We start from the raw sequence: 27,893 nt of genomic DNA on the forward strand, positions 1-27,893 counted from the left end.
AAGTTAACTTGGAAATGTGTTCAAAGAGCGAAAGGATTCTTTGTTTATGTCAACTTCAGGCCTTCATGATTATTTTTTCCCTCTTTGGTGGGTGTATTTGGTGACATCTATGTACCAACTAGGGCTGCCACAAACGATTATTTTGATAGTCGACTAGTCACCGATTATTTTTGCGATTAGTCAACTAATCAGATCATCATCCATTGGACGTAAAACATACAGCTTATTGCACCAGCAGCATCTGCTCTTATATAACTATCATTAGCTTACAGCTTGAAGTGTTTAAGGTATGTGCTAACTAAAAATAAAGACAAGATGATAGTTTGTTAAATTTTAATGAAATTTGCAGATTGTTTCGGTGGAGTTTAATAAACGCAGCCGTCTGCTCCTTGCTATCTAAAATATAACAGGACACCGGAGTAAATTCTCGAGCATCTCACACTTCTGATAATCAGCTGTCTGCTTGATGTTTATTCAGCTGTGTGAAAACTATAACTTTAATCTCAGCCAAACCGATTTACTCAGGAACAAATAAAATACTAAAAAAGCCAAACAATAACATTTTTAAGTTATCTAAGTGACTTATATATCATGTTTAACCTGAGTAGCGAAAGACGGCAGTGGGTTTGAAGCCGGGAGTCCGGTGTTCTCACCGGCTCTAGCGAGCCTTGCCCCCGGCTAGCTATCGAGCTAGTGGGTAACAGACGTCTCCAAAAACGTCGGAGCGCTTTTGAAAATATGTGGTGTCTTGATAAACTGAGCAGATATTTGAGGTTTACACAGCTACATTCTCGCCTGAAAATATGTTAAACGTTTATTTTGTGACCCAGAAAGAATAATAAGAGTAATATTAAAACTAACTAGCTGCCGCCATTGTTGGAAACTGAGCTGGGCTGCGCTATGGACAGCTTCTTCTTCTTCTTCGGGGTTTAACGGCAGCTGGCATCCTTGTACATGCAGTGCTGCCATCTTCTGTTTCAGTCCGTTATTACACTCTTAAATCCTACTACTTCGTCGGCTTTTGTGATCTTACAAAGCTTAAAACGACGCGTCGACTATTAAATCAGTCGTCGACAATTTTGATAGTCAACATAATCGTGACTAGTCGACTAATCGTGGCAGCCCTAGTACCAAGCCTCGTGCTGACACTTCACAAAGATCAGTGGGAGCACAATTCAATTTAGTACCAGAAAAAAGATCATCCTGAAATCAGCCGGCTCTGTTAGAAATGGTCGTCAACTTTTCTACCCATTTCAATGATAGATTGGCAAAGCTGTGACACTAACACAAAGGTAAGTGAAAAACAACAAAACAATAGAAGGTTGCAATCATTTCAAAGCCACACAATTTACAAGGACAGAAAAACGTCACGTCTTCACAAGATTTTTTGCAGTATTTGCAGACACTCCATACACAGCCGGGGAGGATTGTTTTCCTACTGGAATCCATTTTGGTTTTACGTGTGTGTCAAATAAACCCAGATTAACTGACTTTATTTGAGAAAAACTGGGTACATTACATTTGATCTTTTAATGACTCCTGATAGGACTGGGCGATATATCGACTTTTTAAATATATCGACATATTTTTATACGAGATATGAGATGTGACAATATCGTTTATATCGATACAGTCTATGTTACTTTATAATTATACTTGTGGAGCCGCAAGTTTGCCTCTCTTTCGTCCACTTTTGTCTCTACGCAACATTACTCTGCCTCTCCCCTTCACTGAACACAATTCCCCCTCCCCCATTGCTTCACCTGCAGGCAACGACAAGATGGACACGGCAGCTATCAAAAAGGAGCTGGTCGGTAAAAAGAAAACATTTGAAGATTACTATTTTAGTGCTGCCAGTGTGACGTTAACGCCATAGCTGCATTAACGGGGCAAATCTCTGTTAACGAGTAACCACGGATGACCCCGTGCGTAGGGCTGGACGGCGGATTTTAGGCCGGTCGTCAACGCGTTAACCCGGTTAGCTCATTAACGCGTTGACGACCGGCCTAAAATCCTTTCATTTTCTCAAAAATCGACACTGCGCCTTATGTATGAATTCTGGTTGTGTTTACTGACCACGAAACCTGCTGTCTGTCTGTCTTTGTTGTTATGCTCAGCATCTTTTAGTTTACATTTTGACTGCACAATCGTGAGCTTTTTTGTTATGCACAAAAACAACATTGTTTTATTTTATTTATGGAGCATTATTATTTAATAAATGCTGATAATTTATTTCGGAGTAATTTTTTCTTGTACATCTATGCTGTATGTTAATAAAAGTGCATATGTGAGATTTGGGACACAGCTTTGACTAAGAACTCTTGTTTTGTTCTGACTTTATGGCTTTAAAAAACATATCAAGATATATATCTTATATCGCCATCCAGCTAAAGAATATCAAGATATGAATTTTGGGTCATATCACCCTAACTCCTGATATCACTCAACATTACTTAAGAGTTGAGGATGACTACAATTCATGAATTTACGAATTTACCAGGGAGTTGTGTGGCTCAGTAATCTGTAGTTTTGTCAAGTCTGAAAAAAGTTCCTGACAATATCATCAGGGTAACTCTGACTTGGGCTGACGACAAAATAATACAAAACAAAAAACAAAAAACAGGGATATCAGGGATAAAAATCCCAGTAGAGTACAGGTACAAGAATAAATAAAAAAATGTTTCTATATGTGCAACCCTAAAACCTAAATTACTTTAGATAGATTTTATATGACTTAAAGCTTCAAACTCAACCAACATATTTCACATGATATTTCAGTCTTTTGCATAGTTAAAAGTAAATACAATATCTGTAAATTACTAGATTGCTATATGCAAGCCATTAGTTAGGTGAACACACACACACCATAACTTATGACTGAATACCGTAGTGTACAATCAAGCTAATCCACTGTCTGCTGTGTTGGGCTGGCAGAAATCTCGGGGCTTAGGTCAGGAGAGGAAAGTATAGATAAAACACAGAGGCACTCTGCACATTTGGTCAAACAAAAACTGAAAAGCAGTTTTCATTGAGTGGCACAAATGTGTTCTTTTTAAGTGTGCATACATTTATAATAAATTTTTCTTTCTTTTTATTTTATTTTTTTAAAATGGGGCCCCAATACCATAATTTAACCTGGCACTAGGTGAAAAACTGGAGCTCCACTTGAATCCACTCGAGTTTAACAAAAATATGAGCCAGAGTATGTGCTTAGATGACCACATCTTCTACTGAACAACAGCTTAGTAGCCAAACCATGAAATCACTTATGTTTGAAACACCCCTGTCACACAGAATGGAGTGCAATTCATTGCAATCTATGTGGCACCAGTGGCTTGGTGAGTTCTATATCTCAAATACTACAAGACAGTATAAGACCCAAAAAACAAGGAGCATGCTTACATTTGTTGCAATGAATTCCTACTCTTGCATTTTGGGGGTTTTCATATAGGAAGTGTCTGCTGTCAAGAACAAAATAACTAAATAACTCATCAGAGCTAATGATCACAACTATATACTTTGGTTGGCTTGACCTGCCAGTTGCTGCACAAGATAAAATGTAAAAGTCTCATGTGAATGACCACAGCAGACCCGATGGCATGAACATGCTTTGCATCCATTATTTACACACACGTTTGCTGTTACATTACACACAGAGCTGGATCTCTCCCACTGCCAGCTCAACATACCAACAACAACCCCAACCACAGAACCCAGTGTAATTACTTAAGTCAGCGGGGCACGATTGTGGATGCACGGCACCACAGGCAACGCCTCACCCCATAGGCTAACAGGATAAAATCAATCAGTGATTCTGTTTTATCCCAGTATTTGTGATATCTGCAGACTAACAACGTGTCTGTAATTACTGCAGAGGAAAGTACAACTCCCTATGTCCCAAAGGGATTCCTTAAATAAAAAGAACACATTCAGTTAGAGTGTTACTTTTAATTAAGTATTATTGTATAGAGAGCATCGATCCTCATCAAAGTAGTGGTGATACACACTAAGACTGGGGATATTTCCTATATATTTGTGTTTTACTTTAGCTTGTTTCCAAGTCCACAAAATCATTTCAGTTTTCATTTCTTTTTAAAGTCTAGTTTTTGTTTAGATTTTCTTTTAGTTTTAGTGAACAATAATAGCGTTGACAGGGAAACATCCAAGTGTTTCAACGGAGACAGCGTGTTTTGACCATGCTGCTGTGTCACTGTGCTTAGTGTGTAGAAAAAGGAGAGTGCTGACGGTGTGGTTTTCAGGCAGCAGCAGCACTAACAGAGACAGACCAAAACAAACTGTGGTATCAAACCAAGACATGGGCTCTGGCGGTGTGCTAATCCGCCACTTTTCTTTAACTCTTACACACATTTCTTACCTGCTGAGAGCTAGGTAACTGGCTTCCTCAGAAATGTGGTATTCATTTTAGCACAACAATATTATTAACAATATCTCCACAGCAAATGTTTGGACTTTTTTCATCCAGGGAATAGATCTGGTTCTTGTGCTCCACTCATGGACAGGACAGAGGAACCGAGAGCCATTAGGAATTAAAAATGAAACAGCAGCCAGTCAAAGTGAATGGACTACAGGGGTTAAGACTAACCAATAGCATGGATGAAATTCACTATGGTGAAAATATACTTTAACCTCCTAGGACCTGGCATCCAGATATATGTGGACATCACATTATGGGTTGTCTAGACCACAATACTAAATTTTGCTCCACAAGTGCCTGATATCCACTCACGAGAACATTATACTGCCACTGCTCTATCAAAATTTAAAACGAATGTCCTCACATGTTGATATCAGGCCCTTGTAGAGCAAAATCAGGTCAAAAGATAATTCTTTGTTTTTACATTCATCAGATCCCAATCAGCCCAAATAGCAAAGAGAGATTAAAAATGCGTGCTATGAAAGAGTTTGGGTCTTAGGAGGTTAAGAAGAAGGAGGAACACAAGGTGAGGTAGGTGCTTCCATAGTAGAGTGGTTTACACATTCAGTTGGTAAGCAAAAGATTGCTAATTTGTTTCTAACCAAAGACACAAAACTCTTATGGGTCTGTGTCGGCAAAGACATCTGACATAAAACTGCTATATCTAAAACTCAGCTCTACCCAATCTGGATACTCCTCGTAACAAGGGACTAGCTGAAAAGAGATTTATTAGAGTGGAGGACAGTGTACACAGGTGACCTACACTTTTGCAGATCATACAGTCTGAAAGACACTGCAAAGTGGTGGCAGGGGAGAATGTAGCTACTCAGCATCGGAAGGTAGTCTGGATGACTTTGTACACTAAGAAGGGAAAGGAAGTGAAGCCATAAGCAAAGATTTAATGGTAGAAGTTGAAAAAGGAAAAATGTTATGCAGAATTCAAAGAGGAGTTGAGACAGGCTCTGGGTGGTAGGGAAGTTACCAGATGACCAATTATTAGGGCTGTGCGATATGACAAAATATATAGGATGACGAAATGAAAACGTTTATCATTTCAAATTATACGCCATCTTACTGGGGCACAGATAATACCAGCAAATCCAATGAAGATGAGGCAGAACGAGATAGCTAAAAAAAGAAGGACCAGTCAAAACAAATCGAGGACCTTATTCCTAAACGACAGGCTACCTCTGTAGCATGGACATGGTTTGGTTATGAAAAGTCTGACACGGACCACAAAACTGTGCTATGCAAATTATGTCGCAAACCGGTCCCCACCTCAGACTCAAACACGGCAAACCTCTTCTACCACCTATGCAAGAATCACACGAGTATGGAGTTCACGGATGAGAAGCAATAAACAGCCATCAGGTCCTCAAAATAAACCTTAAAACAGGCTGTTCTAAACGTTAGAACAGGCTTTTCCCCGCAGCACGCAACGTAATAAACACTCACAAAGAAAATGGCGGCCGTTACAACTTATGTCTAAAAATTAGTGCTGGCAGCATTAATCTTGTTAAAATGACGTTAACGTCACAACCCCATTAATGCGGATTGCCAGTGCATGTGGCTGCTCAGCATCAACACCTTAGTACGGTTAGCTCGTTAACACGCTAGCGCAGATCACCCCATGCGTGGGGCTGCACGGCATCAACGCGTTAGTGCGGTTAGCTCGTTAACACATTAGCACAGATTGCCCATGCACGGATTGCCCGTGCCCATGCACGGCATCAACGCGTTAGTGCGGTTAGCTCGTTAACACATTAGCACGGATCGCCCCGTGCATGGGGCTGCACAGCGTCAACACGTTAGTGCGGTTAGCTCATTAACACATTAGCGCGGATTGCCCATGCACGGATTGCCCGTGCCCATGCACGGCATCAACGCGTTAGTGCGGTTAGCTCGTTAACACATTAGCGCGGATCGCCCCGTGCATGGGGCTGCACAGCGTCAACACGTTAGTGCGGTTAGCTCGTAAACGTGTTAGCACCGTGCAGCCCCACGCACGGGGTGATCCACGCTAACTCGCAAATTTTCTCCAAACACCACGTCTCTGTAGCTTTCACACCCAAAACATGGTCCACCTGAAGGATCTGGTCCCCTGGGACAAACAGAGTAATATAGTCCATGCTGTTAAGTGCCAGGAGGAATGACATGATTTATACAACCGGGAAACTACAAAACCTCTGACTAAGCTGATGGCACAACACAAAAGAGCTAACTTGTCAGGCCAGGACTCCACTGTTTATTTACACCTACAGGCCAGTCGTCAATATTTCAATGATGAGGATTCACATCGTGTAGAATAAATACTCTTATTGATACTCTATGCAAGAAATATTTAAAATAATATGTTATAAATACAGAACTTGGCAACATGGTGGTGTGGTAGTGTGCACCCTTGCCTCACAGCAAGAAGTTCAACATCACCTTCTGACCAAAGCCTTTCTATAGGCTGAGGCCATATACTTTTTTTCGTTGCTGTAGTCCATATTAAGGCTTACTCAGGGAAAGCAAAGTATTTAAGCCCTTGTTTACTTCTACAAGAATTGAACATTTGTTATTAGTGAGACGAGCGTAGCCAAAAGCATGCCAGTCTCCCAGATTTTTTCAAATACATTGCTGGCATAGTTTGTTTATTTATTTATCATTTAATCTCTTGTATTTTCAGTACTTTAAATTAAATATAGGCTTTCAATGACTTACAAATCATTGAATTCTGTTTTGACCGACAGTTTTTCTTCCAATTTACCTCATTCTGAAGCTTCATGCACGATCTTGATTTGTGGCGTGAGGATGATCATGAGATTTCACTCTGGGTGAACTGCTTATAGCATCAAAATGTTTGCCAGCTTTTCTGCAGACATAAACAGGATGATGCTGAAACACACTTTAAACGTGGACTCATCTATTCAGAGTACCTTCTTCCAGTAGTCTACAGTTATGTTTTTATGCTCCCTAGCAAATCTCAGGCATTTCTAGGTAGAAACAGGGCTTAATAATGACTCCTTATAAGCCATTTTTACATTAAAGCCTTGTTCATTCAGTCATGTGCTTATTCATTCTTGAGATCTTCTCAGACCCTGATTATGGCCATAGCACCCTGACCACGAACTTGTCTGATCTCACAAGCTAAGTAGGGTCAAGTAGAAAAGTGGTATAAAAGAAGCAGTCCATTTACCTGATCTAGACGTATTTATCTGAGATGGAGCTCTGGCTCTAGTACTTAAAATCTTGAGGTGCCAGATATCTGCTTCAGTCAGCTTTCTGCCTCTTCCTTACCGCAAGTATCAGTCTTGGCAATCCACTCCAAAGCATACTTGATCAAACTGTGAGTACCCTCGAACATCGCAAAGTGCTTTAACACAGACTCTTCCCTTTTTCACCATTTTGAACAGGAATGCCGCATTTCAAACTGAATTCCAGCACACTAGACTTGACTTTGTGAAGTCAAAAGTAAGTAAATACAGAAAAAATATTATTTACATAGTCCAAGTTCCTTAAACTACCATGACCTGGATGACTGAGAACCTATACAGACATATTTATATAGTCCTTTTCAAGAACCAATGTCAGAATATTAATTTAAAAAATGTATTAATTAAGAAATTAATAAAACATCATATTCAACCACTAAAATTAATTTTTCTATTCAAGAATGCAACTAAATAAATGCAATTTGGCGTCGTTATTAAGAAAATAATAATGTGCTTTTCAATTTTTCTTCTTTTTTTTTTGCCAAGCAGTACATTTTTAAAAAATTATGGATAACAACAATAGTTACATTTTAGCATTATTCCAATTAAGGAGCATATGCACGTAGTGCAACCATTACAGAAACAAAAATATTCTGGTAATTACCAATAATGTTAAGTAAAGGCAACTGTGACACACTGATGTAAAGTTATGCACCACCATTAAATGTGTGCTCCAACCATCACTTATCACAAAACTTAAAACTTGTCCAACAGCATTCCAGTCTACTGGCTTGTCAGTCCTCATCAGTTGAACGTTAAAACATTAAAACGCCTATTTATTGATGTTGCAACATCTTTGTATGTGGTTAAATAAACATACTTGCTATACAGATTGGGGGGGGGGTTATTAGCATTAGCTCTTTTGAAAGAGAACTGCCCGTCCATTTATGTGTAGTTGGATTAATTCATACCAGTCTCCGGGTTATACACAATCTGAATTTCTGATGGCTCTTACACACGGCCTCGTTTTTAATAGTTAGGTATGATGTCTAGACAAGATAATAATGATCTTGTAGCAGCACCTGTCCGTGGTTTTATGGCCGGTTAATGCCATAGTAGTTGTACCTGAAAACACTCTGTCCACTGCTTGTTAGCCATGACTTGATGTGATGTACATGGCTAAAAGCTTTTGATACATCTTCATTTTTTGCTCTGCCTAGAAGTACACTAAGAACATTTTATTTCCTTTGGTGTGATTAGCTTTTTGTCTTCAAGAGCAACTGCAGTATTTTTTTTATTTATGTATACATGCATGTACAGTACTGTGCAAAGGTTTTAGGCAGATGTGGAAAAAAATGCTATAAGAAAAGAATGCTTTCAGAAATATAAATGATTATTTATTGCCCCCAAGTGTATTCCGCAGCAGGACAACAACCCCAAACACACAGCCAAAGTCATTAAGAACTATCTTCAGCAAAAAGAACAACAAGAAGTACTGTAAGTGATGGTATGGCCCCCACAGAGCCCTGATCTCAACATAATCAAGTCTGTCTGGGATTACATGAAGAGACAGAAGGATGTGAGGAAGCCGGCATACACAGAAGATCTATGCTTAGTTCTTCAAGATGTTAACAACCTACCAGCCAAGTTCCTTCAAATCTGTTTACAAGTGTACCTAGAAGAACTGATGCTGTTTTGAAGGCAAAGGTGGTCACACCAAATATTGATTTGATTTAGGTTTCTCTTTTGTTCATTCACTGCATTTTGTTTATTGATGAAAACAAATGATTAACACTTCCATTTATGAAAGCATTAATTAGGACACTGTGTTTGTACAGAACTACTGCCAGCTTTAACACGGTCTTAGTCAATGGTCCATTATTCTGGATTCCAGACGTTTAGATCATGCTGAATAACAACGTACGAAACATCGTAGAAAACAGTTTACCATACAGAAAACCATACAGTAAACTGTTTTCCAAGATGATTTCTAAGCCATATGAACCCATCAAGTTCCTTCCCTCCTCCATCAACCCTGATCCTCAAAAACTCATTCCTCTTCCTCCACAAGAGATTCTCGGGAGGATAGGGTCAGGAAGTGGCCTATTTGTTCGAAAACAGATTCCACAAATACCAAAGTGAGACCTAAAGGGAAGACGTGCTTTCCGTTGCTTTTAGGCAGCCTGTTAAGACAAGAAAAGACGGCTTTTTACTACTTCAGCCTCCAGTCTCTCTCACGCTCCACCCAGCCCTCTTATTTCAGACCTTTTCAGGTTTTTTTCCTGCTGTTAAAATCTTATGTGAATAATATTTACTAGTTAGCAGGTTTACTTAAACATTTCCATGCTGCATGTTATCCTAATTAACAGGGTGTGGCTGTAAATAGCTGAGATAATTATGCAAAAGTATGCCAAATACTAAAGATGTAAGCTTGTTGGCAATGGCAATTACATGACAAGTTAAGGCATTCTTTCTACTTAATATATGCTTACATCAATAATAACACTACTTGAACACTTTTTAGGGGGAATATGGATTTGAGATGGAACTAAGGAACTCATCCAAGACAAAAACTTGACATATCACTGTTTTCATACGTGCTTATAATAGAACACCACAGACGTCATTGTGTCTTAACAGTGTCATAGGCCAACATTCACTTTTCTTCAGCTGGCTGAGAGGATGTGCTAATTTTATCAACGAAAAACTGAGGCTCCGGTAGTAGACAACAAGTCACCGAAAATAAGTGTCTCTCTGTATTTCAGTTACATTTCATTGCAAACTAATGTAATATAATAATGCCTTAAACACATTATTCCATAACGAATCATCCCGCTTTACTGTGCCGGACCTCTGTTAAATATGATATGAAGACATGTTAATGTAAAAGATGTTTGCATATTATTAAGATATCAAATGATAACATCTAAAAAAATATATTAAATTGCGACTTAAAAATGTGGGGCTTTGCATTATGAATGAGGCAAGTTGTTTGAAAAAAGGCGAACAAGGGAAAAGAAAAGGCTTATACTGAGTTGTAGGGCTGGGCTATATCATACCGTTCACGGTAATACCGGTGTAATGTTGGGCAATGATAAGAAAATGAAATATGGTGATAGAATATGGGTAAAACGCGGATGCGCAGTGCCTTTGTTTACATACGCACATGGCTGCGACGCAGAATGAGAAGAGCGAAAGCGGATCGTTGAATGAAACAGATGAACCAGGATTGGTTTGTAAAAATGCTGCAACTTCAGTGGTGTGGAACTGGTTTAGCTTTCATCTGTCAGATATACAACAAAGCACTATTTTTGGTAGAGCATGCTAGCGGGCCGTCGTTATTACCGTGTTTTTTGGAAAATACGGCACACTTAAAATCAATCCTTTGATTTTTCAGAAAATCGACAGGCCTTATAATCCCGTGTGCCTTATGTATGAATTCTGGTTGTGTTTACTGACCTCGAAACGATTTTATGTACACGGCGCTCGAAAATCTGTCAAATGTTTTAGTACGACTTTGCTAAACTACGAAGCCGCACCGCTTGATGGATTGTCGGAGCATTACGGCTATCGTAGGCAGGAGTGATACGTACTGTGCTTCAACATAAGTGTGTGTATAACCTCTTTTTAAGTTTTGTGGATATTATACATGGTTATGCTGAGGATATGTCGGCCAATTTCCACTGGAAATGCCTTTTGGTTAAACTGTCAGCAAGGATTTGCATTTGCACTGCAAATTTTTTATATAACTTTAATGCACATAAAAAGCTGCTTGTGTAAGTGCAAAATACATTGATGGGTTTTTTTTCGTTTGCACTAATAAAGTTGTGGAGTTGTAAAGTATTTTGTCTAGTGTCGATTATATCGTCAGTTATGTCGTTATCGCAAATTTTCAAATGTATATCGTGATAGACATTTTTGGTCATATCGCCCTGCTCTACTGAGTTGTATGAGAGGCTGGACACTGACAAAGAAGAAAGGAAGCTTTTTAGCTTGATGGGCAGCAGGTCAGGGTGACCGAGTAAGCCAAGAGAAGAACTTTGGTACTGTATCAGGAAACTAGATGTGGCACAGAAGTATGTGAGGGTGGTGCAGGACATGTATGTGGACATCGAGACAATGGTCAGGTATGCCTTAGGAGTGACAGATAAGTCCCTTTTCCACTAGTACCTACTCAGATCCACTTGCAACGTTTCACCACAGTTTTAAAGGTTTTCCATTAGGTCATAGTACCTGGTACTGAAATACTACTTGCTCGGCCATGGTTCCAAAGTGAAAAAATTAAAACCACCATTTTTGAAACCCAGCAACGATAGAAAAGCTTCAAAAAAAAAAAAAAAAAAAACCAACACAGTGGCCCGTGACTCTGACGAAAAGCCACAGACCAAGCAGCAGATATATCCACACTCCAACGTCCACCTTTGTTGTAGCGTTCGTATCTAACGCTAATCAGGTCACAGGATGCTCAGCCACATTGCTATAGCGATGACCACACACATTATAAAATAATCATAAAATAAATAAATTACCTTAACGCTTTGCATTGTATTTGATGCACAAGCAAAATGTGACTCGGTGGAGAGACACTGTTCAGTTCTCTCAAAGAAGGCAAACTTACAAATTCAGCAAGAGACCAATTAATTATTTCGCCCTCTATACAATTAAAACATCACTATCTTAGCGCCTAATGAGCCTTAACATAGAAAGAAAGCCATCAGTAAAGTAGGAAACCCTAATACAGAGACAGCCAGTAAAGACTTTTGAAAGCCAGATCCAATCAAAGACAAAATTCAAAAAGAGAAAAACAGCGGGAAGTAAACAGACAAAAAGGACATCCCCTTGTTTAGTAGAACGGGAACTAACTCAGTCACTTGTTTCAAGTCTTACTGAATATAACATGACAATAACAATTGACAATCAATCAATATAACAATTTGATAGTCCCTGTTAGATCAAAAAGGATGATAAGGCAGGATATCCTCGACCAGGTGACTGGCAGGTCAAGACACTGTGAGTGTGCCAAACTTTTCTTAGCTGTTACCAGCTGTGGCGACATGGCTGCCACTGTTTTCATGTTTTGTATGCTTGTGTGTGTAATAGAGTCATCAGGACACAACATGGTAAGAGACAGAAGCTCTGGCCTCTGAGCAGGAAAATGCTGCTCAGAGTATAATTGGATAAGAGGCTTACTTTGTGTCATGTTAGGGGCTTTCCAGTATGGCAGCAACTGGAAACCATTAGAGCAGCCCTTCAAAGGGTCAGCCAGGCTGGTCAGTGTTTCTCTCTGTGGACTGGTGTTCCCAGTGCAATGTAAATACATAAGAGCGAAGACACCACTAATGTTTCTTTGATGGTTTTTTAGTAATATCAGCGAATGCTCAAAATGACCAGCAGAAAAGTTCATTTCGAAAACAACTGACAGAAGCTTTGACATCAGCTGACCCAGCTACTGTGTCTGGCCTTAGTTTAAACATATGGCTATGATTGTACTGTGTGTTGTTTCGTTTCCGAAGATATCTCCGTGCTTTTTTAAGAATATCCTGTCTATGCTGGTCACAGCTAAAACAATAGTGCATCCTGTCTGCCTGCTTCCAAGTCCTGATCAAGTCTTAATGTGCTCATACTTGTGTTGAAGACTCATTGCACCAACACACCTTAGCTTTAAAAATATGTTTAAAATATGCAGAAAAGCCAGCAGCTGCTGTTGGAATTGGGAGTGTGACTTGGCAACACTTTATCAAGATTGAATGATGGGCCCTTTGTCAGCTTGCTCTTGTTTAACCCAAGTTGGTGATATCAATTAAAGTGAACAAAGAGACACAGAGAGGCCTGCTGTTTAACATACATAAAAAAATCAACAAAACGGATTCTGTGGCGTGCAGAATGTTTGCGTTCTTGACCAAAGATTGTCTATACACTTAAAACAAAGTTCCCTCCGGTGTACACTTCCTGTTTGCTTCATGAAAACTTTAGAAGTTCCCCACATGACACAAGTAAGTCCTTATCCAGTACTCAGAGCAGCATTTTCCTAACAAACAGCCACTGTAGAGAAAGACCTCCTCAGTTAGCCACTGCCTCTGTCTCCTGTTTAGAAAAAGGCAGCATGGGCTGCACAGTCACTCCCTGCATCCCAGAGGAGATGAATTCCATTGTGGGAGTAGGGGATCAGAGTCTCTTTCAGCCTGACTGTGTCACAAGGACTCTTGATCCAAAGCCAAACAAAGTCCTCTGATACTGCCAACTATGCCCTGATCGGGACACTGAGCCCGCTGGAGTAAACTCAGATGCTGTTAAAGCCAGGTATCTATACAAATAGCGCAAACTGAATGTAAGATTTTTAGCCACAAAGTATTACAACTGTTTAAGGATCCAAATATAGAGCAGAATCAAACAAAGGGGGGGGGTGCAAAAATATTACCATCTTTACTTGTCTAATCATTGCAATTCTACTCAGCGGGTTATTGAAAATGTTGTGTTGTACATTATGACAGCTAAACATGCAATCATCAATACAAGTTTCATTAACACTGCGTTCAGTTGCCATTAGCATACATACTGTTAAACATCTGTGAAGTGTTGACAGTAGTTTAAATTGGTAAATGTGACAGGAAAGAATTAGCGAATGAAAACAGTAATTCTGTCAACGAAAAGGCATTGAGCGGTAAGATATCGAGTCAGTGGTTGTACTGATGGAATCAGTGCTGTGTAAACACACATTGTGCTGAGTGTATCAGGTAAAGGTAAAAACGAAGGAAAAGCTGACTTTGCAGAAATGGAAATCTGTGCCAAGCTGCTGCTGAGGAAGGGCTCTGTAAAGGCTAAAACCTAAAAATACTAGAGGTGGGAATCACCATACATCCCACGATATGATATTATCACGATACGATATTATCACAATATTTAACGCACGATACGATATTATTGCAATTTTTTTAAATATTTTGCGATATTCAGATTCTGTACATAAAGGTAAACTTTATCAATATTAATTTTATCTAATATCAAAGTCTCACACTCAGTCTTTCTCTCATTTCAGTTTTATTGTTGACAAACTGAACGGTTTGTATTACAGTCTAGTCCAACTTAACTGAATCAACCATCTGGTACAATTATAGCTATTCTGAACTATGCAGTTTATGAAAACTATGCAGCCCCTTCAGCAACTGAAGGATTTGAAAGTAAATTAAAACAAAGTATAATTTTACATTAAATAAAAAAGTTTTAAACTTATTTAAAATAAAACATGTCTTAAATTAAAATAAGTAAACTGTCATGTTTATTGCTGCAAAAAAAAAGTTAAACACATTTGGACAGTGAAGGAATGTCAGGATTCTTGCTCAGAAAAAGGATCAACATGCTCTGAAGTCAGAGCACAAAAACCTTTTTTTGTAACAAAATATCGATTTCTGGTGTCCCTGTATCGATACATTATTAGCAAACAAAATATCACGATACTACACAGTATCGATTTTTTCCCCCACCCCTAAAAAATACATGAATCATCTAGCTACACCCTCACCACTAAGGTCAGCATTTTCACCTGCCTTTGCCAGATGACAGCAGTCAAAATTGACTGAAAATGTAAGATCAGAAGGTCATCAGAAGGGTTTAGAGGCTGCAGAGGAAACCTCACACAGAAGCACGAAGAACAAACTAAACAAAAAGGTCCAGAACATTCTTGTTGTGAAAAAAACATTAACTTGGGTGTGAAAGGGTTAAGTAAGGGTTAGGTAATTATAATAAAATCAAAAAGGGTTTAGTCAAGAAAAAGAGGCGAAGTAAGAAAATTCTGTTTAGAGCCTTTTAAGTGAGTTTGAAATGAGTGGACAAAAATATAATTTCAAACCATAAAAGGGAAAATAAAAGTCATCTTTGCTATATTCAATCAGCAGCACAAAACGTATTAACTAGAAACTAGAAAACAATGAGCAATTGATAAAGATTAATATAAGCACAGGAACACCCAAATTTTACATCTCGACAATAGAGACAATTACTCTGTACTTTTTACATAATGTTTGAAAGGTACATGGCTTTTCAAAATCAAAATATGCAGAACTGACAAAAAAGCTGGATGCCACTGCTGATCACCAACAAAGCAATATATAAGTGGAAGAGGTCCTTACCAGTCGGGCCTCCCTGCGCAGCCCCTCGGTGTTCCTCAGCCAGAAGCGACTCAGCTCACTTAACTCCAGTATTGGCTGCACCTTCAGCCTCACCGTGTCTCCTGACTGACGGATCATCTCCACTATCTCGTCTCGACTCTTATTCTCCACATTTCGTCCATTTATCTCCACCAGCCTATCGCCTGGCACCAGGCCCAGTGCCAGATCCTTAGTGCCTGCACCAGGTTCTGCAAAGTGAACCACACGTCTGTACACTCCTCCATCAGGGCTGCGGTCCAGCATTGTAGTGCGACGCAAAGAAAATCCAAAGTCACCAGTGTTACGGCGCTGGAGTTCCAGTTCACGGGTTTCAGGTGGACTTGGAGCAACCACAGCTGGCAGCTGGAGCTGTGCAGGGAAGGTTTTATCGACCACTTCGGGAATGCAGATTCTTTTGGGGGCTTCTGCTCCAGGCTGCTGCTTGAGGCTGTGCTTGCGGAGCATGCTGAAAACTTTACTCTCCACCTGTGGGGATGGGGCAGCAGAATTCTGGCCTGAAGGGGTGGATCCCTCTGAAGGGCTCTCCTCTTTGCTTCTCTGGGAAAAGGAGAAGCGTTTCATCATCTGTGTAGAGTTCTGCTTGGCAAGTGAACCAAAGTGAGCAACTCGATCTCGCACTGAGCTGCGTTGTCCATCCTGTCCTCCTCCACCCTCACCCTTCAGATCATCATTGGAGCTGGCAATGCTTAGTTGGTCATCCAGGATCATGCTGCTTCGGTTACTCAAGCCATCTAATTCAATGTCAGTGAGGGGGAGATCACTGGTGCTGGCCACTTTGATGGGAATGGGGTTGGAAATCTCAAGCTTGTTCCTAGATTCCCGCTTCGACTCCCTCTTCAGGTTGAAGAAACCACGGCGCATGCTCATCTCCTCCAGACTGCGCAGCTCTGCTGCAGACATCCTCTCCTTTTTCTCCTTCTTCTCCTTCTCCTTTTTCTTTAGATTAAACATTGTGGCACTAAATTAACTTAGTGTTCCCTTTTCGGCTGAACTGACTTCAGGTCAGGTGTGTTTGCTATGATCCAGCAAGGAAAGGCTAAGAATTTAAAAAGAGAGAGACAGAGAGAACAATTTCTGTTAAACTGCTAAATATTACAGTAACTGCTCTCCATGCACACCAGTGCGTGTCCATGAGTGTATTTAGTGGTATATGTGACTGTTATTGCGATGTTGGTATTTTAAAATATTATACATCACTGATTTGTGCATAAAGTATGAATATTTGTTGTAAACTTGTTCTGTAATTGTGGCAATTTATGAATTTAAGTGATAATTTCTGAATATATAAGAGACATGAATTGTCCGGTTATCGGATCAGATGGCGATGTTAAACGTTATTTGGCTTGTTGATGACTGCACTGACATTCTGAGTGGACTATTATGCAGGTGTGACATGCCTAGCACCTAGAAAAATGTGCTTGTGTGAATGGGTGAATGCACAAGTTGTGTAAAGCGCTTTGAGTGCTCAGAAGAGTAGAAAAGCGCTATATAAGAACCAGTCCATTTACCATTTTACCATTTACCTAATAGCCAGGAATCCCTAATTGGCTGAATCTTACTCAATGTGTATCCATGCGCAAACGTGTATGAACACTGTTTCTTTGTACCTGACAAAGGTCACACAGACCAAAAGGTTGTAACTGAATAAAAAATTAAGGTAAGCAGGACAGTGTGCGGCTGTAACAGTGATAATGAAAGAATAATGATTCCCTAATGTTTTCACACACCTAGAACAGTCAGACAGGCTAAGAAAATTGCCTTTTCTCATCAATGTCACAATTAAATAATATAAACAATAATTATTATCAGTATTACTGAAGTCTTCGGACTGTGGGAGAACATGCAAACTCCACACAGAAAGACTCTGGCCTGTTGGTGGAATTGAACCCAGGACCTTCTGTGGTTACCAACGTGCAGTTAGAGGGGTTAGGTCAACTGGTAACTCTAAATTGCCCATAGGTGCAAATGGTTGTGTGCCTCTATGTGTTAGCCCTGTAATGGACTGGTGACCTGTCCAGGGTGTACACTGGGATAGGCTCCAGCTCCCCCGTGACCCTGACAAGGATAAACGGAACAGAATGGATGGATGTATTATTATTATTATTGCTAGTGGTGTCATAATCTGACGACAGACATTTATACTGTCTCATAGTTGCATTTTTATATCACTTGTTATCTCAGCCTCAACAGTTTAGCAGCACTTTCTGTATTGGAATATGTTTTGTAGTCAAAATCCCACATTTTGTCTGCTTTGTTTCATGATTCTGCCTGCTTATTTAATGGATTTTTTACCACTGTATTGTTGCATATAGTTAAAAATGTCCGTAATTACACACATAATTTTACTACTATTAAAATGCAAAGACCAGATCTAAAACATTTTTTTAAGCTGGCATCAAGCGTCTAAGCAAAACTGATTGTTTGCATAGAGCATATGTGTAGACACCCTTGCAAAAAAAACAGACCTACACCCCTGAACACTTCTAGAATTCTTACATTAAAGAAACCCACTGGAGAAGCTTGAAAAAACCATTTTTGTAAGCCTCACAAATAAGGTAAAGTCCTGCCACAAACTGAAAAGTCCAGGCAGGCACATCCACATGGTTCAACCTGGTTCTTATAAACTGCTGGGTAATACACAGAGAATCTTATTTACAAAAAATAAAAATAAAAAACCTCCTACTATTTTAACTGTGGAATAGGTGAATTGTGTCAGTGATTTCTCCTGCTAAGATAAGTCCGGATTTCCAGCAAAAAAGGTCATTCAGCTGTTATAAAAACCTCATCAGGCAAGAGCCTAAACTGTCAGTTATGAAGTAGTCATATGCTCAAAGGTGTAACAGAATAGCACTGAAAACATCACAGCTATTTATATCTATACAGCAAAACTACCGTGGTAACGTGTTGTACAGATTTACATATAGTGTTTAGCAACACAGTATCGAATAACCAATTTGCCAGAACAGTAAAGGTTTCCTTAACAGTCCGTTCAGATTATTACCTTCTGTCATCTGTAGCCAAAATAAACGAAGAGCGTCTGCACTAAGAGCAGCGTTAGGTCCTATATGCACTGGTTGAGGAATGCTAAAACGCTAAATGGCTTAAGAGTTTTAAGTTGCCTCCCTTTTATCTACTTGGCTTCTGCGGTTAAATCGACACTAATACTTAACCACTAACGTAAACAAAGCGTATTTGTCAGCCGGGGGACAAAAGTCGGGGACAAAAGCATGACAGAGCTAAAATAAGTATAGCTTCTCAGCTACATTAGCTACCCGAGCTACTGCTTTGTAAATGAAGGTAATGTTACCTAATAATCAATATCTCTTGTTTTATGCTATTCCCAATGAGAACGCGCCAAAAACACAAGGTTACATATTTTATGTATTTTTTTTTCACTTTTCATTTAGCGTCTAGCTAGCTAACTAGCCTAATTGGCTCAGGTCACAGCCTCAGTTCTTTGCCCTCATTTTGGTAAAGCAAATCCTGGAACACTCTGGGATCCTATGAAAATCATTCAGTCAGCCCCACTGACTGCCTGTCCGTCTCAGCACAGCTGCCTTAACACTAAATGTGCCTTCTCAGTAGAAGCACATCTTATTATAGGAACAGATACTCACAGCTTTCCAATACTTCAAACGAAGCCTCGCTAGTCCCTTGTTAATGGGTGTAGCTCGGCTTGTAGGGAACAGAAACAAGCTTTCAGGCTCTGGTTGTGATAGCAGGCTGCTCCCAGTCCAGCTCTGAAGCGTCAATACTGTATCTAAAACGCGGTCAACCTACTCCCCCTTCTGTTCATACAGTGTAACCAGGTACACTACTGGAAAGACGGTTTTTAATTGTGAGTTGTGTATTTAAACTGTACCACAGTATTTGTGCACAGCAGTCGATTATCTTGTTAATAATTCTACTTGTTTACTATGTACGACTCTGGATAATGTAACTCCAGTGAAAAAGAAAGCCTGGGAAAATACTTTGCTGCTTTATAAAAATAAAAAAAAGCCCTCCATAAAGCCAGAACATCTTACTATTCATCATTGATTGAAGAAAATAAGAAGCACCCTAGGTTTCTCTTCAGCACTGTAGCCAGACTGACAAAAAGTCAGAGCTCTGTTGAGCCAACCATTCCTTTAACATTAACTAGTAATGACTTCATGAATTTCTTAACAAATAAAATTTTAAAATTTTAAATTGCTTAGGCTGCTGCCCCCGCGACCCGGCCCCGGATAAAGCGGATGAAGATGGATGGATGGATGGATGGATAAAATTTTAACCATTAGTGAAAAAAATACTCATTTCACAGATATAACATTATGTACGGCTATAACAATGGTATTACTATTGTTTAATTACTGAGTTAACTTCAGTAATTACATATTCCAAACCATCAACATTTGTGTTATGTAATGTTTCTATCTTAAATATGATCGACCTATCTCTAATAATTAGCTATGTAGCACAGGTCTTTAAGCTGTAATTAAATTAAACCATTAATTAAACCAATACTTAAAAACCCATCCCAGACCCACCGGTCTTAGCTAATTATAGGCCGATCTCCAACCTTCCTTTTATCTCAAAAATTCTTGAAAGAATAATTGTGTAAAAAAAAAAAAAAAAGCAGACTAATCATTTGCAGAGGAATGGCTTATTTGAAGAGTTCCAGTCAGATTTCAGAGCCCACCACAGCATCACAGCACAGAGCTTTAGTGAAAGTTACAAATGATCTTCTCTCAGCCTCTGACAGTGGACTCATCTCTGTGCTTATCCTGCTAGACCTCAGTGCAGCGTTCGATACTGCTGACCATAATATTTTATTACAATCATTAGAGCATGCTTGTTGGTATGAAAGATGCTACAGTGCAGTGATTTGAATTATATCTAACTAATACACTCCAATTTGTTCATGTAAAAGAAGAGTGCTCTTCACACAGTAAGGTTAATTATGGACTTCCACAGGGTTCAGTGCTATGGGGTCAACTGTGTTTACGTTATATATGCTTCCCTTAGGGAGTATCATTAGAAGCCATAGCATACATGCAGATAACACCCACCACCCATCTATCCATGAAGCCAAATAACACACACCAATTAGTTAAACTGTAGGAATGTCTTAAAGACATAAAGACCTGGATGACCTCTAATTTTCTGCTTCTAAATTCAGATAAAACTTTATTGTATTTGACCCTAAAAATCTTAGAAATATGGTATCTACCTTACTCTGGATGGCATAGAATAGAATAAACCTTTAATTGTCCCACAAGGGAAAATTTGGTAACACAAGGGGAAATTTGGTAATTCTCTTGGCCTTGGTAAGACTGATGAATATTGGAGTTATTTTCAGCCAAGAGCGGAGGCCACCTCTGGGGACAAGTGGGACGACTATTCTATCTCAGGTTGTGAGGTCACCACTGAGGCTGTTAAACAACTCCTTGGGGTGGATGAGGTTTGAGTTCCTGAAGGTTTTGGATGTTGTAGGGCTGTCTTGGTTGACACACCTCTACAATGTTGCATGGAGATCAGGGGCCGTACCTCTGGATTGGCAGACCGGGGTGGTGGTTTCTATCTTTCAGAAGGGGGACTGGAGGGTTTGTTCCAACTATAGGGGGGTATCACACTCCTCAGCCTCCCTGGGAAAGTCTATGATCAGGTGCTGGAAAGTAGAGTCCGTTAATTGAACCTCGGATACAGGAAGAACAATGTGGTTTTCGTTATGGTCATGGAACACTGGACCCGCTCTTTATCCTCTCGAGGATACTTGAGGGTGTATGGTAGTTTTCCCAACCAGGCTATGTGTGTTTTGTGGACTTGGAGAAGGCATTCGACCGTGTCCTTCGGGGTGTCCTGTGGGAGGTGGCTCGGGAACATGGGGTGTCTGGCCCATTGCTATGGGCCATTTGATCCTCATACAACCATTGCAAGAGCTTGATCCGCATAGCCGGCAATAAGTCGGACTCCTTTCCGGTAGTTGATGGACTCCACCAGGGCTGCCCTTTGTCACCGATTCTGTTCATAATTTTTATGGGCTGTCATGGCTGTGTGCAGGCAAGCAGTTTGGATGCGGGATTCAGTGAGGCAAAGTTGAACTCAAAGTAAACAGCTTTATTTGCAGGTTGCAGATTGAACAGAGGACTAACTATACTGGGAAAATATAAACTGACAGGCAGATAAACAGGGACCGAAACACAGAGCGTAGACTGACGGTGAGTAGACATTAACGACGCGACAGAGAACAAAGGAAACACAATGCTTACATACACAGGGAAGTAAATGGAAAACATGAGTGAGACACAGCTGGGAGAGATTGGGCTAACGAGACGGGAGGCAGCTAAAACTGAACACACTGACACCAGACACGAACCTTCAAAGTAAAACAGGAAACAAGAAACAATTTACAAGGATGCAGACAGACACTGAACTTAATCTAGAATAATAATCAATAATATAGAAATATACCAAAATATAAAAAAACAGAAAAAGCTGGGTCAAAATGACCCAGAACCGTGACATGGGCAGAATTTCCAGTCGTAGCCAAGTGGCAGAAGGCTTTCACTTGGATGGTCTCAGAATCTCATCTCTGCTTCCTCGGGTGATGGGCTCCAGCTCGCAGTCGAACGGTTCGCAGCTGAGTGTGAAGTGCTGGGCACGAGAATCAGCACCTCCAAATCTGAGGTCATGGTCCTCAGCTGGAAAAGGGTGGAGTGCCCACTCCGGGTCAGGGATGAGTCCCTGTCCCAAGTAGAGGACTTTAAGTATCTCGGGGTCTTGTTCACGAGTGACGGGAGAAGGAGGCAGGAGATCAACAGATGGATTGATGCTGCGGCTGCAATGATGCGGACACTGTACCAGCCTGTCTGGTGAAGACAGAGCTGAGTGCAAAAACAAAGCTCTCAATTTACTGGTCGATCTACGTCCTTTCCCTTAACAGCCATAAGCTGTGAGTAGTGACCAAAAGAATGATAAAACCGGCAAAATTAGCTTTATCTGAAGGTTGGCTGGCCTCTCCCTTAGAGATAGGGGGAGGTGTTCGGCCATCCAGGAGCCATTGCTTCTCCACATCAAAATTGCAAAAAAATGACCAACATCTTTTAAACCAACCTCTTAAGCATATTTTATTGTAGAAACATAATTTAAAGTTTTTATGGAGCACAAGGCTTTGGATTTTTATTGACTTAATCTGTGTTTTGGTATCTTTTATGTTTTTATTTACAAGATTAGCTTAAGTTTTATAAAGAATTATATTTTTTCAGTGGAATTTTGCCTCCATAATGTACTGACATCACCCACTGTAAATTTTGGGCCTGGAAAATAATCAGAAAAAAAATGTTTCAATGTATTTAATCCCCAAACCTGTCATGGTCCCTGGGTCTCCCTGGCTGGTTCACACAGGAGCCACATGTTTTGTTATTGTTTTGTCTCTCTCGCTCTTTCTTTCCTGCCTCTTTTCCGCCTGGGGGGAACTTGTTATGGGTTCCTGCCTTTGGCCCACCACCTGCAATCAATGACTCACCTGCTGCTCATTAGCCTGTCTCTCAGACCACTACTTAAGGTGGTGGCTTGGTGCTTCTTGCCACTGAATCATTGTGCAACCTGTGTTAGTGTGACTGGCTTATCCAGCTCTTGTGTTTTATGTGATTTCCTAGCGTTGTAGTAATTGTCTGTTTCCTGCACATAGATTCCTTGGACCTGTGTGGTGTGGAGTGACTGAAAAGGACCCTAGCGTGTTTGCAGCGTTTGAGTCTGGTGTGGCCTTCCTTCCTCCCTGTGGATCCCTGGAAGCCTTAGCCCCTCACATTGTATATATCAGCCGGTCTTTGTAAATAAACTTTTGTGAGCTGTATTCAACTCTCAGAGTCCGTTCAATCTCTATGACAAAACCTTTTCATCTACATGCATAATAAATACTTCAAAACAAACCTCTTTCATCTAGTGTTAGATGTAATAGGATTTACAGTTCTGTCATGAATGCCAGAAAAGCACAGCCTCACTCATAAAGAATCGGTATAAAACATAAGCGTTGATATTATTACAGCTGAATATCAGAACCACAAGCTGTCTTAACACTGTGACAACACCCATATAATACACAATTTAAATGTGATACTTTAGCATTTTGTACATGAAAAGTTTTTGTCCCTCATGGTGAAAGAAGTTTTTCAGCTTGAGGTAGTTTTCTCTTGGTAAGCTTTTGGTAAAGAGTGAGATCCTTATCTCTATATTACCTACACCCTCCTTTTTCTCTGTGTTCCTCCCTGATGATGTTTGGGGTTTTTTAAACATCTCATATCCTTATCGTACTTCTAGTCACCACAGAAAGCCATCCAACCCACATGGTCACATCATCCTTTCTCTTTCATAGTCTTAAACTCATCATGGCTGATCCTGTGGAGGTGTATGGGGGTCGGTGTGTCCTGTTTAACAGGACCATTAAAGGAACAGCTTTAAACCAGTTCAGCACGGCTGTTGTTAATCTTATTAATATCACTGTCACAGCCTTACAACCAGTACTACATTGAATGTTTTGATGACTGAAAGCATTACAAGAAGTGTGAAAACTTTCAAAATAAAAGTTCTTCAAAACAAAAGCTGACTATCAGTGGTTGTCAATAATGCTGGATTTTATGGACTTTCAAATGACCTTTTAACATGAATGTTTTTGCAGCCTGTTTCACAAACAGAGACTTGGTGATAGAAAAACATGTCTTCAGCATATAACCCATTTACATGGGCTTGTTAAAGATTCTAGCTTATGGCTTTTATGAACTCTTCTGTGACAACAGAAGCTTAAAAGTAACAAAGCTGGTTGGTGTCTAAAATGTGAGAGTAACATATAATTCAGCAGGATCCCTGTCAATTTTTGCCTGTTAAAGTAAAATTCCAGTCATGCTAAAAGACCCTTCAACACCGGTTTATTGCTGTATTTTATCTGGCTTTTTTCCAGCTACCTAGAATATGCCAACTGCCCTCAAATACGACCCATAGGAGAGTTTCCAAAATGAGCCTGGCAGGAGACAACAGCCTGATCATTTTACATGGTGTATAAACTGAGGTGGCTGGTGGTACCCTGGCTACCCTATTTGGCTTCACAGCCGTTGGTATTTTTCCCCCCCAGACAGAACCATTCCTGCACAGGAACAGCACTTCGAGACACTTGAGTTTATTGACACCTGTGACCGAGCGGCTTTTTGCAACTGGATTTACAATGAGGAAGACCAAGACACAAGATGGTGGAAACAACAGGCATTTATTTGCCCATATAGCTCTACAGCTGTGACAATGACTCGCACAACAAGCACAACAATCACTCTGTCTAATGACAACTGGCAGCCTTAAATACTTTCTGCTGTTAGGGACTAAACCTGTCACAGCTGGGGCAGCAGTCTTGTGGTGTGTGGAATAAAGGACTCGAATGCAGGCATTTACTGAGATGCGAGGGAGATTTATTATAAATGACAGAACACAAAGTAGGGATGGCAAAAACAGAGCTAAGGATAATCTAATCTAATCTAATCTCTGGGAAAAACTCAACTATAGAACGGCCTGAACACTAAGGGAGGACAGCAGAGAGAGCACACAGTAGATTCACAGAGAGGTTCACAAACAGTCTTCAGGAGACAAACACAGACGGACCAGTAACGAGCACACCAATTCACACAACATAAATACACACAGATGGACACTGGGGAATCACACACAGGTGGGAGACACAGCTGGACCTGATGAGACAGAGGAAACACTAACACCAGGGACCAACAGAGAGAGCAGCAACCCAGAACCCCAGAACCAGAAAATCCCAAAACACAAATCATCCCAAAACTAGAACATGAGTCCACAAATAATAATAATAATAATAATAATAATAATAATAATAATAATAATAATAATAATAATAATAATAATAATAATAATAATAATAATAATAATAATAATACACCATCTGTGATGTCCTTTTGTATCGCTGCCTGGTTTGGTAACCTGACGGTGAAGAATAAGAATAAGGGCAGGGATAGCTCAGTAGGTAGAGTGGTGGCCCCATGATCGGAAGGTCGGGGGTTCGACTCCACTGAACGGCTACCCTGAGGTACCCCTGAGCAAGGTACTGTCCCTACACACTGTTCCCCGGGCGCTGCATTGGTGGCTGCCCACTGCTTCACTGGGTGAATGGGTTAAATGCAGAGGAACTATTTCCCTATGGGGACTAACACATACACATTACAAGAATCGGTTGGGACTTATAGTAAAAACTGCTAGCAAAATTTCAGGGCGCTGGCAAGATGGACTTTTGTCCATCTACAATAAAAATGTGCTGAGAAAGGCTCATTCTATTATTAAGTGTTTGAACCATCCACTTCACAGTGAGTTTGAGTTGTTGCCTTCCGAGGAAGACTAAAACACTCCAGGTTTCTTTTATCCCTACTGCATCTTGTCTCCTACATGGCAAATAACTGTCCTTGGACTTTCTGTCACTATTATTGTCATTATTATTTCATATTATTGTTCTGTTTATTTTTATCCTGCTGCTAAACTAATTTCCCCTTGTGGGACAATAAAGAATTTGAATTTGAATTGAATTGAATTGACTCAGGACCATGACAAAACCATTATTTTACTAACAAGTCTGTTCTCAAATCCTAACCTTCCACCATATTCTATAGTATAGCATTTTTATTACATAAATATATACATACATTTTAACATTTTAATATTTTTGAAATATTTCACACTTTATCCGTACACAATACCATCATTATAAAAACACCAAAAACTCAAAGCACAAAGATTCCCCACACTCCCTTAACCCATGGCCTCTCCCGGAACCTTTAACTGGTGTCTGGATCTCTGGGGAAGCGTTTGCCCAAACAGCCTGGAGAGGACACAAGAAAGAAAGGTGGGTAATCACATGACATAGTCTTTGCACCACCTTTATTTCTATGTTTTCCAGACACATTTGCCACAGCTCTCTTCAGTGGTTAACCTTATTTGCTCTCAGTAACAACCTTTCCTTTTCACAGACAACCACCACATTTCTTGATGAGGAGCAGCTGTGCAGGACCTGGAACCAAAAGGCTACCTACTGATTTTAAAATACACAATAAATATTCAATAAATAATTAAACGTCTCTGCAAATGTTCTTCATGTGCATATCTATAGTCAAGGTGCAATGCTGAATAAAGTGCTAGATAAGGTGCTTTTAATAAAGTGCAACAGTGCTATACACCTTATAATATAAACAATCCTAGTAAGGGAGTCCTCTTCCTTACAGCACCACTTCATTTTCCTTCAAGCTTACTTGAAGCAAGTGAAGTAGTGCTTTAAATTAACAAACTGTGATAAATTGTATGTTTCTAATAAAATGAAGTAGAGTAGTAGAATATTAAATATTCCTTTGAGTGAGAAAATCATGCCATACCATAAGTGCTTCAACTCAGAAAACAAATCAAAGGGGTAAAACAGAGGTGCAATCAGTTGTATCATTCTTAATACATATATCAATTTCTCATTGGTTATATTACCCGGGTGTATGCTACATACATCCAGTAACACATTTAACATAGTATCAATTCCCAACATTTGTTTAATCTCTTTTTCAACATATCTCCAGAAATAAATTAAATGAAGACAATTCAATGGAATATGTGTAAAATTCCCAATCTGCCCACAACCTCCACCAGGAAGGAACAGGGTAGAGATGATACAAACACATAATATCCTTATAAATTATAATGTAACACTGTAGATCCCTTAAACCCTTAAAATATATAAAGCATGTACAGCAATAATATGCAAAAAACACAGTATTACTATTAATCCAAATTACGCCATGTTCCATATAGCGAAATTTAAAAGAAAAAAACACTGACTTTGTGTCACCTGAAAAACTGATTTCATTCATTCTCCACTTGAAATGTTTCATTCAAGTGGATTACCTCTAAATACATCTGTATCAATATAGTTATAAAAGGAAGGCAAATGTTTGTCCTATTTTTTTTTTCCTTAGATACAGTGAAGGATAGTAAAGGCAGATGGTCAACATTAGCAGACCAGAAGCAGAAATACTTTATTGAGGCAGCTGCACTCAGGGAGCATCTTAACGCTGAGAT

General features: G+C 39.8%; 1 protein-coding gene across 4 annotated transcripts in view; it reads right to left on the reverse strand.

Moving 5' to 3' along the window:
- Nucleotides 1-19,538, reverse strand: part of myo18ab (myosin XVIIIA b) — a 123,670-nt gene extending 104,132 nt beyond the window's left edge. For all 4 annotated transcript variants that reach the window (XM_087841628.1, XM_087841612.1, XM_087841610.1 and 1 more), the window contains exons 1-2: nucleotides 19,415-19,538; nucleotides 15,759-16,833 (exon numbers count right to left, since the gene is read on the reverse strand). In XM_087841628.1, coding sequence (XP_087697754.1) covers nucleotides 15,759-16,748 — 990 coding nt within the window. In that variant the 5' untranslated portion in view covers nucleotides 16,749-16,833; nucleotides 19,415-19,538. The remainder of the gene's footprint in view (nucleotides 1-15,758; nucleotides 16,834-19,414) is intronic.
- Nucleotides 19,539-27,893: the final 8,355 nt, after the last annotated feature.

The sequence above is a fragment of the Neolamprologus brichardi genome, chromosome 1, assembly GCF_056152115.1.
Source record: "Neolamprologus brichardi isolate AB-2024 chromosome 1, ASM5615211v1, whole genome shotgun sequence".
NCBI classification, from domain to species: domain Eukaryota; kingdom Metazoa; phylum Chordata; class Actinopteri; order Cichliformes; family Cichlidae; genus Neolamprologus; species Neolamprologus brichardi.